A 13,792-nucleotide genomic window follows, 5' to 3' on the forward strand; every position below is an offset into this window, starting at 1 on the left:
TTTATTTTAATGCCAATTGGTTCAAATAAGTTTGTTTTCACTCAAATAATGCTTTAAATTAAAAAAAGCGTAAAAAATAATAAAAAAATCCAAAAATTCAAAAACATGAAAATTTACTAAGAGTCATTTTTGCGCCAAGTTTTGGCTATAACTCGGCCGGTATCCAACGGATCGCCAATCTTTAACCTGTGGTCGATAGATGGCATCAATGGCTACATTTTCTTCTTGGACGGCCATGCCCTCAGATGTCTGTGCCAGAAGTTATGCGAGGAACCAAGTTCCTTACTCTGTTTGAGAAAATGTAAAATTTTCCTCATTTTTCTGCAATTCAGCAAAATTTTTAAATGTGATATATTTTATTGCGAATTTGTTGCAATACGTTTCTTTTCACTCAAATAATGCTTTAAATTAAAAAAAGAATAAAAAATCGAAAAAAAAATTCAAAAAAATTTTCCACTCGAAAATTTCATAAGGCTTACCCCTTACGTTTTTTTTTTGAGAAATTTTGCAAAAAAAAATAAAATTGATTTATTTTAATGCCAATTGGTTCAAATAAGTTTGTTTTCACTCAAATAATGCTTTAAATTAAAAAAAAGAGTAAAAAATAATAAAAAAATCAAAAAATTCAAAAACATGAAAATTTACTAAAGGTCATTTTTGCGCCAAGTTTTGGCTATAACTCGGAAGGTATCCAACGGATCGCCAATCTTTAACCTGTGGTCGATAGATGGCATCAATGGCTACATTTTCTTCTTGGACGGCCATGCCCTCAGATGTCTGTGCCAGAAGTTATGCGAGGAACCAAGTTCCTTACCCTATTTGAGAAAATGTAAAATTTTCCTCAATTTTGCACCAAGATTTGCCTATAACTCGGTCGGTATCCAACGGATCGCCAATCTTTAGCCTGTGGTCGATAGATGGCACCAATGGCTACATTTTCTTCTTGGACGGCCATGCCCTCAGATGTCTGTGCCAGAAGTTATTCGAGGAACCAAGTTCCATACCCGGTTTGAGAAAATGTAAAATTTTCCTCATTTTTCTGCAATTCAGCAAATTTTTTAAATGTGATATATTTTAATGCGAATTTTTTGCAATACGTTTCTTTTCACTCAAATAATGCTTTAAACACAAAAAAGAATAAAAAATCGGAAAAATATTTCAAAAAAATTTTCCACTCGAAAATTTCATAAGGCTTACCCCTTACGTTTTTTTTGAGAAATTTTGCAAAAAAAATAAAATTGATTTATTTTAATGCCAATTGGTTCAAATAAGTTTGTTTTCACTCAAATAATGCTTTAAATTAAAAAAAAGAGTAAAAAATAATTAAAAAAAATCAAAAAAAATCTATAAATTTCCTAAGGCCTTAGCTTTTTTTTTGAGTAATTTAGTAAAATTTTATGTAATTTAGTAATTTAGTAATTTAGTAAATTTTACCACCGGGCGGCCCGGTGGTGCATGTGATAAACGGCGCCAGTCCACACGGCCGGACCGGGTTCAAATCCCATCCGGACCGTTCCCCCGTAGCAAGGACTGACTATCCGGCTACATGGTAAAATAAGTCTAGTAAGCCAGAAATGGCCGGCGTGACCTTGTAAGGTCGTTAAGCCAAGAAGAAGAAGTAAAATTTTTTAAATTGATGTATTTTCATGTGATTTTGTTGAACAAAATTTGAATTGAATAAAAACAGAATAAAATATAATAAAAAAATAAAAAAATCTATAAATTTGAAAATTTCCTAAGGCCTTTGTTTTTTTTTGAGTAATTTAGCAATAGTAATTTAGTAAACTGATTTCTTTTAATTCGAATTTGTTGAAATAAGTTTCTATTCACTCATAATTGTAATGTAATTGCTGCATTACTAATGAATTTATTACTGGTATGTTGAATTTGCTTCAAAAATATCAGTATAAACAACGCCTTTGGACATCTTGCTAGATAAATATAGCCCACTACATACAGGTGTTCGATCCGTTTCGGAAGCTGTGTTGGAATCGTAGTTATGATTACCAGTGTATTGATGGTACGGTGATGGTCATGAAAGGAGAAAAAAAAAGTCGGACAAGTCCGATTACCCGCATAAAAAGGTTTTTATCTTTATGCTACTCAAAGCTGCGACTAATTGGTGCTATTCGACTCCCAATATTCGATCCCGATTGTACACACAAGAAAACAAAACGGACAAATCTGCGGTACTGTTAGCAGCATCCGTTGTTTGTATCACAGGAGTCAGCAGCATCCGGCGACGTGGATTCTTGATGGTCCGTTGTTTTGTAACATCGTCACTGGGCTTAACAAAACTTGCCTTTCTCACCGATTTAATCAAAACAATAAATGTATTACTTATTATAATTTTCTTTGTTTAAATTAATTTAATTTAATTCAAGATTATTTTCCCGCTACCGGCTCGATTAAAAACGTAAACAAACCTTGCACGAGAAAAGTTAAACAACCTTGAAGTCGCGCCAGAATCGCAAAACATTTTTTTTTAAATCAAGCTACTTTTGTCGCGTTCGCAAACGCTAAGCATGTAGTGACGGGGTGAAGCAACAAGAGATCATGAAAGCGAAGAGGCTCGCCGCTACCGATCGATCTAGCAGCACCTGGTGCTATCTCACTCTCCGCTGATAGCACACTGTTGATCGTTTGCCGTTTCTTTTCCTTCCACGCGCCCTGCATAGGTGAGCACGCGTAGCCACCTGTTATCTTCCGATAACTGGGCGTGTGCACACTGGGTACGGATGAACCACGCCTCCTTTTCGGAGCAGTGTAGTGCAACCGGGGCGCCATGGTTACCTCCTGCGCGAGTTTGCTCTCCTGCTACTAATGTCGATATTTTTCGTTTCGAACTAGCTGAGTGTGTTTTCGCAACTAGTTTGGGATGTGCAGAAGGAAAAGAAAAACACACGCTACAAACATAATGATCACACGTATTTAAACATTCTTGTTGTTCTGTTTACTTGCCATTTTATTCCAATCTCCGTGAAAATGCGGATTCGTGGGTGTTGCGCCAGTTGTGCGTGCGTGAGCGCGTGTTTGTTGCAGTTGGAAAGGATAACTCATGCACGGATACTGCGATTCTTAGCAATGCAATGCAATGCAATCTGCAACGCATTATTAAATGTAGTAACGTCCAATCATTTACATATCATAGCTGTTTTATTGTTTTACTCCAGTAGATTTATTTGTTTCCTTCATTAACGTTTATTACAGATCTTTTGCGGTTGTTCGCATATTGCCGTCCGTGCGTAACAGCAGTTTGGTGTGCATCTATTTTATAGGATATTCAATAAATAATAATTTATTGTCATTTGCTTTTTAAGTCTGAAAACGTTCTGCCCCAAAACTGTTCTGCTTTACGATCGTTATGATGATGAAGTATTAACGCTGTATTTGAACTGCCGATTTTACCATTCATACATACGCCAGAAAGTGTGTTTACAGTATGTTTTACTGTTTCATCTTTTGCTTAGTTTACTCGTAATTCATCGTTCACTTCATGCAATGGTAATTTACGTTTGAATTGATTTCATCACCACTTTCCCTCCTACTTTTATCATCTTTTTCTAAGTCTTGCGGGGTGTAAAATTGAAATTTTATTGTTTTTCCCCCCTTTCTATTAATCCACCTATTAAACGACAAATCCATTGATAATCTTTTGGTTGGTGAAGCGGTACATTCAGTAAGGGTTAGGGTGCAAAACAAAACAAAAAAAAAAAACTTCACTTTGTATAGTACACATCCTTATGGCGATCTCGTGATCATCCTACCGTCCGGAATCGTTCCCGCTTTCTTCCCAAATTTGCATCTCATAGAAGAGAAAGGTTGCACAATTCGAGCATAGGATAAAGCGCAAACCCTAAACAACGATCATAACGATCCCACCTAAAGATTGCTACTACATGACGCGATTATGTGGAATTGATATCGACGCACCAGCACGGATGTTGCTCCGATGGTGGCCTTATGGTGCTACAAAATGGCTAAACATCTACGATGGTAATTAAGGACTATTCACCCGTAACACGGACTCTCTTTTGCTATGCTATGCGAAGAAAAGACGTGTATGTATGTATACGATGTATAATATATAATCGCAATATATACCCTAACGCCTTCTCAATACAGACACACAAACACATACAGACACACACACACACGCGCGCATTCGTACTACGTCACTTTAATTGGCACCTTGCGCCCTTCTTCGTACCCTTTCTCTATTTGCCTTCAATCCCACAAGACAAAATCATCATGATAAGATTTTTGTTTTATTTTGAAGTCAACCTTTCCTTTGTTTTATGTTATTTATTGTTTACTGGTGTTACACGTAACATTTTACACTAACCCGCACTAACTGAAGCAGTTGTTTGCATTGAACGAAATTGTTATACATTAAAAAAAAAATAATAATATTCCACCTCTAAACTTAATGGCTGATCATCACCGCGTTAAACTTCCCCGTGCGTGTGATTTTTGTTTTAAAAATTAAACCGAATAACACTTTGGTAAAAACTCAGGCTTTAACGTAACAGACACGCACGCCCACAGAGCGGCGGGGTGATCGCTTTTTATATGGCGACAAGGGAACAAAATCAATTGAACTAAAAAGCTCCCAACTTACTGCAGAAAAAGGATTGAACAGAGCGAAGATTAGCCTCCCCTGTTGGCTGGACACAAACCCGTGTACTATTTTACTATTAGTATTTAAATGCTTCTGCATTAAGGGAGACAATGGGTAAGGTTAAGCTTTACTTTTACTTTTATCAGCAAATATTCCTTATCAGTTCCATCATGCTTACGTTCTTCCTGATCGTATGTCTGTCTGTGTGCAAGGCTACGAATGAAAGATCGTAGAGTAAGTAAGCTAAACATTGATTGTTCCGTGTTCCGTTCCGCACTCTTTTCGCTTTACACTTTTTTGTTTTTATTCCTTGGGAAATGTTTACCTTTTCTGTAAGGAACTACTTTAAATGCCCGCCCCTCCCCCGTTGACAAATACACAATTCGGAGGCGATCCTCTTTTTTCTCTGTCCTTACAAGATCACGATCTGACTAAACTTTAACTTCGTATACACATGGTAATGCTCTCGTCGGTGACTTTGCACAGGTGTGTGTGTTTTCTTTTCCTTAAACCGATGTTTCCGTCGCTCGATTGACGGCTACCGCAACGGCAGGACTTGTTGCACCACCGGTTGCTGCCCGGCTAGGTGACGCGGATGCACTACGCCGTCCAACAATCGATCCACTCGTGCTGTTGGTAGTGACATTTGCCGCTGCCGACGCTGCTGCGATCGCTGCCTTGCAGTAGAATTTCTTATGCGCTATGTACGTGTTGGTGTAGTTGAACGTGATATCACACGTGTCACAGTACTTGGGACCGGGCGGCAGGACAGATAGCTGCTGTGCGGCTGGTGAACCACCGGGCGTCTCCACTGTCGGAGGTGAAGGTGTTTTAATACCCTGCTCCAATGGTGGTGAGTTTGTTGTATTCGCTGTTGGATGAGATTTCGTTTTCTGGCTAACAGTGGCCCCCGGTACCATGGTCGATACGGCGGAAGAAGAAAGTGGTGACGGTGGCGAACCGAGTGGTGAGTTGAGTGAGGGCATGTGTGGATCAAAGACTTCCGTTTTGATCGCCGGTTCCTCCATCACTACGTCCACATTAATGTCCGGTGTATCCGTATCCTCCTGCAGTTCACTGCTGTTCGTCGTATCATCCTTTGGTTCCGTTTTAATGACTTGACTGTAATGCACGTGGGGAAAATCTGTGTGTAAATGTAAAGTCTATCGTTCGAAAGAACTCCGTCCATCCTTACCTATTTGCAACGGTAAGTCCTGGTGTGCTCGCAACCGGTGGTCGTACAATGGAACTGCCCGTTTCACTACCGATCGTACCATTGTACAGCAAAGATTCACCTCCTTCACCAATCAATGGTGAGTGGCCAGTTGGCGGCCTTTCCCGCCCATGTACGTGTTTGATATGTTTAACCTAGAATAAAGGTGTATTAGTGAGAGCTCAGCTCAGGACGTCTTTTTACGGCTGCACTTACCACATTCACCCGATAGCTGGAGCTGTACGGACAAAACTCACAGTGATGCCGCACAAGCTGCCCATTGCCAGCCGGTGCTGTCGGTGGTGAAATGCGCGGGACGCCCGTATGATCAAGCGGTTCCTGTACCGGTGCGAACTTTTGAGATGCGATCGCTTGTGCAGCAGCAACAGCGGCCATGGCAGCTGCATTCTGTGCTCCTGCCGGTGGTATTTCAATTCCGTCCTCTTCCAGTATGCAGGTGATAAAGTTTTCCTCATTAAATTCGCTCGTTTTCTTATCGAAGTGCATCCGAATGTGTGTACGCATACCACTGCAAAAGTGTAGCAAAAGAAAATGAATGTTTTAATATTCTTAAAATCACAAAAATGCACTATTTTTTCGCAATTGAGCATTATTAAGACACTTACCGTAGTGTGTTACCCTTGTACCGGCAGATCGTGCATCGGAACGCCTTTACGCCACCGTGCGTATCCATATGGCGACGTGCCTCAGTCGAGTTGGGACTGATCTCCTCACAGATCGGACATTTATACGCACCGTGACCGGCGACTGTACACGGTTGGCCTGGTTCGTGCATACTTTTACATTTGGAGCAACGTTCCTTGTGTGGTTGCGCTGTCACTACAGCGGTCGGTGTGGCGTTCTATACATACCATGAAACGTACATAAGATTAGTTCTTTTATTCCGTCTGTGAGCGAACGTTCGCTCGTACACTTACCACTGGTAGTGTGGCATCGATCCGCTTCGGGCAGTAGTACATTTGGTGAGCGCTGAGATTATCCAACGAGGTGAACTTGATACCACAGGCCGCACAGATAAGCTGCTGATACGCAACCGAACCTACGCTAATTGCCGGACTAGCACCGGACGGCACGGTACCGCCCGCTAACGTTTGGGGCGAAATCGGTGGACTGACCTTGGGCAGCTCACCATCGTCCTGGTTGCGTGCGGAACAGTAATGTTTCTTGTGGGCGAGATAGTTTTCGTACTTGCAGAACACGATGTTACACTCCTTGCATTTCGAATCGCCCTGCTTTACGAAGATTTGGGGCGATTGGGATGAGAGAACGGTGGTGGATCCGCCGCTGGATACAGCCACCGGGCCACCACCCGTGGGAGAGATGCTATTGAGCAGTGGAGATATCTGTGGTTTCGTCAACCCATCGGAAGCGGAACCACCCGTGGAGGAAAGTCGAAGCGCCAGCTCGACACTTTGCTTCGTCAGTAGCGGATGTGCGTTGGGCAGGATGTTGAGGTTCAGATTAACGGCCGGATCACCAACGGCCGACAGGCGTAGTGCTATGTCAGCCGGTAACAATGGTCGCATAAGTTGCTGCTGCAATGTTAGCGGAGAAATGGATAATCCACCGACAGGGCCACCGAGACCATGCTGTCCAGCTGCTGCGGCTGCGGCGGCGGCTGCTGCTGCTGCGGCTACGGTGGCTGATACTGGTTGGCCTCCACCGCCGCGGGGACTGTTAGAGCGACGTTTCGGTGAGGGTGTAAGCGGTGGACTACCGGGCAACGAAGGTGCACACACAATCTGTTCCGGTGTGAGCGAATCACCGCTCACGGATAAATTCTCTTTACCCTCCATGAGACTGTCGAAATCAAGCCGTGGATCGGCCGAAACCGCCGACGACAGTGAGAGCGATCGTTCCCGGAGACTTAAACTTCCTATTGCACCGGGTGATAGTCGTCGTACCGAAAGATCGAGGGGAGTAGAACCGGTCGGTTGCTCTCTATGGGAAAGAAAAAGCGAATGTTAGCGAAAAAATTATATTTCATTGCATAGTCGTATGAACTCACTTGTTACAAGAATTGTCCCGCTTATTGATCGCTTTAAGCACTTCGCCAGTTGATGATGTACCACCAACGCCACCAGAACCACCACTATGGACACTGTTGTTATCGCTACTGTTTGATATGTTTGGCGTAGGTCCTCGGGAAGGCTGTTGTTGTTGCTGATGTGGCTGCTGCTGATTGCAACTAATAGCACCGGATGTTGGCGTAGGTCGTTGTGCTTGATTGTGGCCTACCAATCCTTCAAACCCGGAACCCGGAACTATGGCAGCCGTCACTGCTTGCACCTGTGACGCTAGCGACATTGCGATCGGTTGTAAACTTCCGTTTTGAAAGATAAAACAAGCCGATTCAGGGTTGGCCACACCGGGTGCAAGGGATGAGCTGTCGTTCAAAAGAAAAGTCGTAGAAATGTAATTAGAAAACATTAATTTCACATGCTTTGAATACAGGTGGCTCGTTGCGCCTGAAAGTATGCAAAGCGCAGTGTGCGCTAAAATTGAAACCATAGCCAACTGGGATAACTGGTCGGTTAAAATGGTATAAGGCAACGGCAAAAGTTTGAATGTGATGATCGCAGTGTGAATGTAAGCTAACTAGAGGATCTATAAATTAAATTGCGCGCTTTGGCTCAGGCAATTTAGTCGCGGTTTCTTCTATACTGTCTCCAGTTTGTTTTTGGTGCCACAACACTACACACTGGTTGGCAAATGTCGTGTTTGTAAAAATGTTAATCTATCTATCTTCTATCTATCTTCTATCTTCTATCTTCTATATATATAAAATTCTCGTGTCGCGGTGTTGGTGTGTAAACTCTTCCGAAACGGCTGCACCGATTTGTATGAAAGTTTCGCTGAACGTTCGTTAGGTATGAAAATAGGTTTACTGCTACTTTAGGTTTCGCTAGGTAGCCTCTGGCCAATATTATGAGTTCTTTTCTGTTTTTCCTTCAGGGATTTTGACAGTTATTAGCACATCAAGTAGACATAGCCATTTTTTTAACCCGAATAATGTTGAAATTCTAACGAATAAATCAATCAAAGTAGGTACACATGACGATTTATTTGTGTAATTTTATCCATTAAAACATAAAGCGAGTGTTAAGTAAGTAAAACGCCAGATAAGTGTGGGAATAATTAAAAAATGTTGTGTAGTGATTTGCATGTGGAATTGGCGCCATGCACGGAAGGACCTGGTATTAAATCCCAATCGTCAAGGAAAGCCAAAAATATCTCCTGAAGCGCCAGAAAAGGAGAACAGGTGCCATAACAGAAGGAGAAGAAATTGCTTTTATTAAGAAAATCATTTTGATCAAGAATGGTAATAGATAATTTAAAAAGTTCCAATTGATCAACGATTTTCTCTAATCACCACACGGATCAAAATTGAACATTCAAACTGTTTGCTTGAAAACTTTAAGTACAAAACGCTTGTTTAAGGGCAAAACTAGATTTGCCGGGTAAGCTAGTTTAAGATAGAAAAGAATCGCTTCCAAAAAAGGTCTTTCTTTTCTGTCTGATGATCTTAAATGCATGTGCAGTGAAATGATATCTACTTCTACTTACAGCAAACCCGGAATAACGCTAGCACCACGGATCAGCGAGTACGGTATCACGATGATGGGGTTTGTAGGCAGGGCCAGAAACGGTTGCTGACTGGCGGCCACCGGTGGCGTTTTCGGCACGTCTGGTGGGCTCTGCGAACCCGACTTTGGAGCAGCGGATGGTTTCGGCGTCGAGTTGTTCGACTGTTGGCTGGTTTGTGCAATTAAAAGAAGAAGAAAAAAATGATAATATAGCAAGGGTGTTACGGTCATAAAACACAGAGCCGGTTTGTGTTTCTCTGGGCTGCGGCGGCCCGGCGGCTTACCCTTCCCGATGGCGCGAGCTACAGTAGTGTTGTTTGTGCGCCCGATATGTCTTGGTGCTGGAGAATCGTATATCACAGTCGGAACAATAACGATCGACCTGTGGTGCTGGTCCTTGTGATTGTTGTCCTTGCTGTTGTTGTTGCTGCTGCTGCTGCTGCTGTTGATGGAGTACGGCTGCGGCAGCGGCAACTGCTTGCGCTTGGATGAGCTGAAGCTGTTGTTGCTGCTGTTGCTGCTGCTGTTGGGCATGATGGTGGTGGCCAGCGAGAACGACCGCGTCGTCTCCGTTTACGATCGCACCGACCGGTGATGGCGATGGAGATGACTGATGCATGCGCATGTGTCGGTTAAGCGATACCTTCTTGTCCGCGCTGTACGAACACTGCGAGCAGGCGTACTGTTTGCCAGTTTTAAGTGCTTTTGCCGGTGGTTCGCCTGTGCCATCGCCGCCTGGATGTGCATTCTTGACACCGGTTGCACCAGTGGATGCACCACCCGCCGACACAGCATTGGATCCTGTCCCACCAGTTCCGCCACCACTTCCTCCTCCTCCACCGCCGCCACCACCATCGTCCGCATCTTTGCGATGCGAGCAATAGTACGTTTGGTGTGCTTCGAGCGTCGAAGCGGAGGAAAAGCGAATGCCACAGGGTCCACATATGTACATGGGAAGCCGTGGTGGCAATTCGACCGGCAGCGTTAGTTCAGGCCCTTTGAGAGATGGCGTTGGTTTACGGCTAAGTAAAGCTGGCGGTGTATTGCCCCCGAGCGATTGCAGTGCAGGCGGTGGACCGATGGCCATATTGAGCGCATGTTGCTGTTGGGATTGAGATTGCTTCTCCTCGAGGGCGGCTTCAGCATCGCTAAGATGTTTGAGATCTTTCGCGTCCGGATTAGCGGCCGGATCGGACGCAAGGGCCACATTTAGCCGCAGCATCGGTACGGGCGTTGGTGAGGGCGTTTGGCCTTGGGATGAGGAGCTAGTCGAACCGGGTCTATGCTCTTTGCCTGTCGTTTCTTGTTCTACGTTCGGTTCTTGCTTAATTTCACGCAGCGACAGCATCGTTTCATCTGCCGGTGTGTCACCACTGTCCGGATCACCAGCATCGGATGCTGTGCCAGGGGTTGGATGGTTGTCTGCAGGCGAAGGTGTCGCTACCGGTCGCGGTGGGCTTCTATCGCTCATTTCCGTCTCTTGCCCGACACCACCACCACCACCAGCTCCGTCCATTCCACCGCCACCATTCATTTCGGTACTACTGTTGCTTCGGCTGCTGTGATTGCTATTACTAACGCTACTGTTCCCGCTGTTGTTGTTACCGTTGTTGCTTCCTATTGTGCTGTTGCTATCACCGTTTTCCTCCGCTACAGTCTGGGACTGCTGCTGCTGCTGCTGGTGGTGTTCGTCACCGGCTTCCTCATCGTCTCCTGCAAATGGATGCGAAGTAAAGGACACAAAGATGTTAAACACCGTCGTACAACATTATCACCACAGGGAAGGTACACTCCTCGCGAACATTAATCATTCACCCGTGGTGGGATATCCTTTACGGGGAGACACTAAATTCACCCCAAAATCGTACCCCGATCAATACATGAGGAGGGAACTGAGCGAGCCGGAAGTGTGGTACATGTGGCACATTCATATATCACAAGCTGTGGCACGCGTATATTCCCGCGTAAGGATTTGGTGGGTGAAATTAATGTCACCTTAATCGAATCGACACCCTCGGGTATAAGGATGTTATAACAAGACGGCGGCAATAGCAAATCCGAAGGTCCGTACGTTTGCCCGTCCTTTACGGTGGGACAGGGGAACGGTTTGAAACCGTTTCCGCACTAATGACGACATTTACGTTCGCGATGTTAATTGCCCGCCCTTCGCTCCGAAGGGAGACAACGGGTTTGTGATTTCTGCCCATCTCCCAACCGATTTGCACGAAACGAACGTTCGCGCATCAATCTGCACCGGGCGAAGAATGCATTAGTGCAGCGAAACTGAACCATATGCAGATTAATCAATGAATTCCACCAGGGGTTTTCCGGTGGTAACATCAACGGGTGGTAATTTATGCTAAATGAGACATTCACCAAAGTGACTCAAACACACGAACACAAGAAGCGATCCACCACCAACAGAAGGGAACATGGCAAGAGAAGGCAATTAGACCCTGGCGGTAGCATTTGCGTGTGAACAGAAATTCGCAAAATCCGATTGAATGGAAATGGAGACGAATTGAAGTTTTTTTTTTGCTCTCGAGAACTCCATTCGCTGGTAATTAGTGCTAAGGTAGAGCATTGTTTCGAAATGGGAGACATTTATCACCTTTCAAAGGTGTAAGGGAGTCACAACTCATTCAGGATTTTAAGGGAAATGACTTTGTCAGTTTGTTAATGTGGTTGATCTTTTTAAGAATAGACACTCGTTCGTTTTCAAGTTTATTCGGGTTAGTCATCACAAGACGTAACCTGCATCAAATCTCGTCTGGAACTCGTTTTTTTTGCAGAAATTTCAATGTTCAACTTTACTGAAAGATTCAACAAAGTCCATAAAAACCAGAAATAGGTGCACAACAAAGATCTTCACTCTAGAGATTATAGTGTCTGAAAGGAATACCAAGAAGATCTCGGATTGGAGGATCATGATTGTTTCACGGACGACCAAGAAAGAGATCAACTCTTTGATTGAATGAAAACTTAAACAACTACACGCGAATATAGAGCGCAAGCACTTTTTGCGATGGACGATATGGTTCCACACACCATGGCCATTGGATGTTCTTTGGGGTTTGGAAGATCCTCAGCAAAATCGCAGTATCGTTCATGTTACTTCTTGCCTACAGTTCGATTTCTTTGCGATCACCAACAACCAAACACAGTTTTATGGTGAGTGTCTTTTTTATATTTCTTCTTCCTAATCGTACCGTTACCATCTGTCCTGTTCTGGGTGGGGATGGGGAGATCCGTTCCACACCAAAGTCGATCAATTAAGCGACTTTTTGCATTGGAACGAACCGACTCATGGAGACGACATCCGTGCAGCGCTTGGTGGGTGAACATACAATGAAATTATGCACACCCGCAATCGAACTCCTTGGGGAACGATTGATTTTATACGGTTGTACCTTGGTGCTTGGTGCCGGCACAATTTAACGCGCTGAGAACTTTCCACCGAACTGTCCTATCATACGGTAGGTTCGGGTGGCTTTCCAATAACAAAGCTCACATGAGAGCAAAACAACCCGTTAGTGAGGTAAATTGTTCAGCCGAACCAGAAACCGGGCGGTAGAAAATTGTACAAAAGAGCACATAAAATAATGAATCGTGGCACGACTTATTCATGCTGCGCTTCACCACACCGGTGTCCAACAGATGTCCCGTATGGGTGGGAGTTTTATGCTACTTTCCCGCGAATACGATTAAATACTGCAGCTGGCATGGAAAAAAAATGTCTGGCAAATGATGCGGGAAAGGCCTCGTACGAATCGATAGCAAGTGCTAAGCAATTTGTACCATTTTCTGTGAAGCTGCACCCGTACGAGTGGCATCGTGGAGAAGGGAATTGATCTTAGGTGGGCTACTGCTAAAAATTCTTTAATTAGTCACCGATGGCTTAATGCTGGGTTTTCCTTTTGCATGCATTCTACACGAATCGATTAGAGATTTAGAAAGAGAGGGAGAAAGAGAGAGAGAGAGAGAGAGAGGCATTTCATATCTTCTAGGAAATGGTTGAAGTTTTGTTCTATCCCAACATTCTAACATTTGATCTGTTTCGTGTTCGCCCCTTCGAAGGATGAAAAATGCAGAATAAAGAAACGATAGACGAATGCCAAGAATTTTAAACAACAAGAAGACGACTTCATTGTTTTGCCACGATCAAGCACTAAAGTAATATTCATCCCGTCAGCCTTTAAATATCTCAATTAGTTACGAAACATAAACAATTTTAACAGCGATCCATAATTCCAATGTGACACACCGAACTGTGGCCACTTGTGATTTAATCTCGGCAAGTGACACAACTCCCCAAAAAATCGAAAGAATAAACGAAAAAGGGAAAACACT

General features: G+C 43.7%; 1 protein-coding gene across 11 annotated transcripts in view; it reads right to left on the bottom strand.

Moving 5' to 3' along the window:
- Positions 1 to 3,154: 3,154 nt before the first annotated feature.
- LOC125762658 (zinc finger protein ush) overlaps positions 3,155 to 13,792 on the bottom strand; it is a 146,978-nt gene continuing 136,340 nt past the window's right edge. For 10 of the 11 annotated variants that reach the window (XM_049425027.1, XM_049425028.1, XM_049425026.1 and 7 more), the window contains 8 exons: positions 9,727 to 11,155; positions 9,423 to 9,611; positions 7,864 to 8,241; positions 6,773 to 7,796; positions 6,461 to 6,696; positions 6,051 to 6,363; positions 5,817 to 5,989; positions 3,155 to 5,743 (listed from right to left, as the gene is read on the bottom strand). In XM_049425027.1, the coding sequence (XP_049280984.1) occupies positions 5,128 to 5,743; positions 5,817 to 5,989; positions 6,051 to 6,363; positions 6,461 to 6,696; positions 6,773 to 7,796; positions 7,864 to 8,241; positions 9,423 to 9,611; positions 9,727 to 11,155 (4,358 nt within the window). In that variant the 3' untranslated portion in view covers positions 3,155 to 5,127. Of the gene's footprint in view, positions 5,766 to 5,816; positions 5,990 to 6,050; positions 6,364 to 6,460; positions 6,697 to 6,772; positions 7,797 to 7,863; positions 8,242 to 9,422; positions 9,612 to 9,726; positions 11,156 to 13,792 lie in introns of all 11 variants that reach the window. The other variant, XM_049425032.1, reaches the window with a different exon arrangement.

The sequence above is a fragment of the Anopheles funestus genome, chromosome 2RL (assembly GCF_943734845.2).
Source record: "Anopheles funestus chromosome 2RL, idAnoFuneDA-416_04, whole genome shotgun sequence".
Lineage (NCBI taxonomy): Eukaryota > Metazoa > Arthropoda > Insecta > Diptera > Culicidae > Anopheles > Anopheles funestus.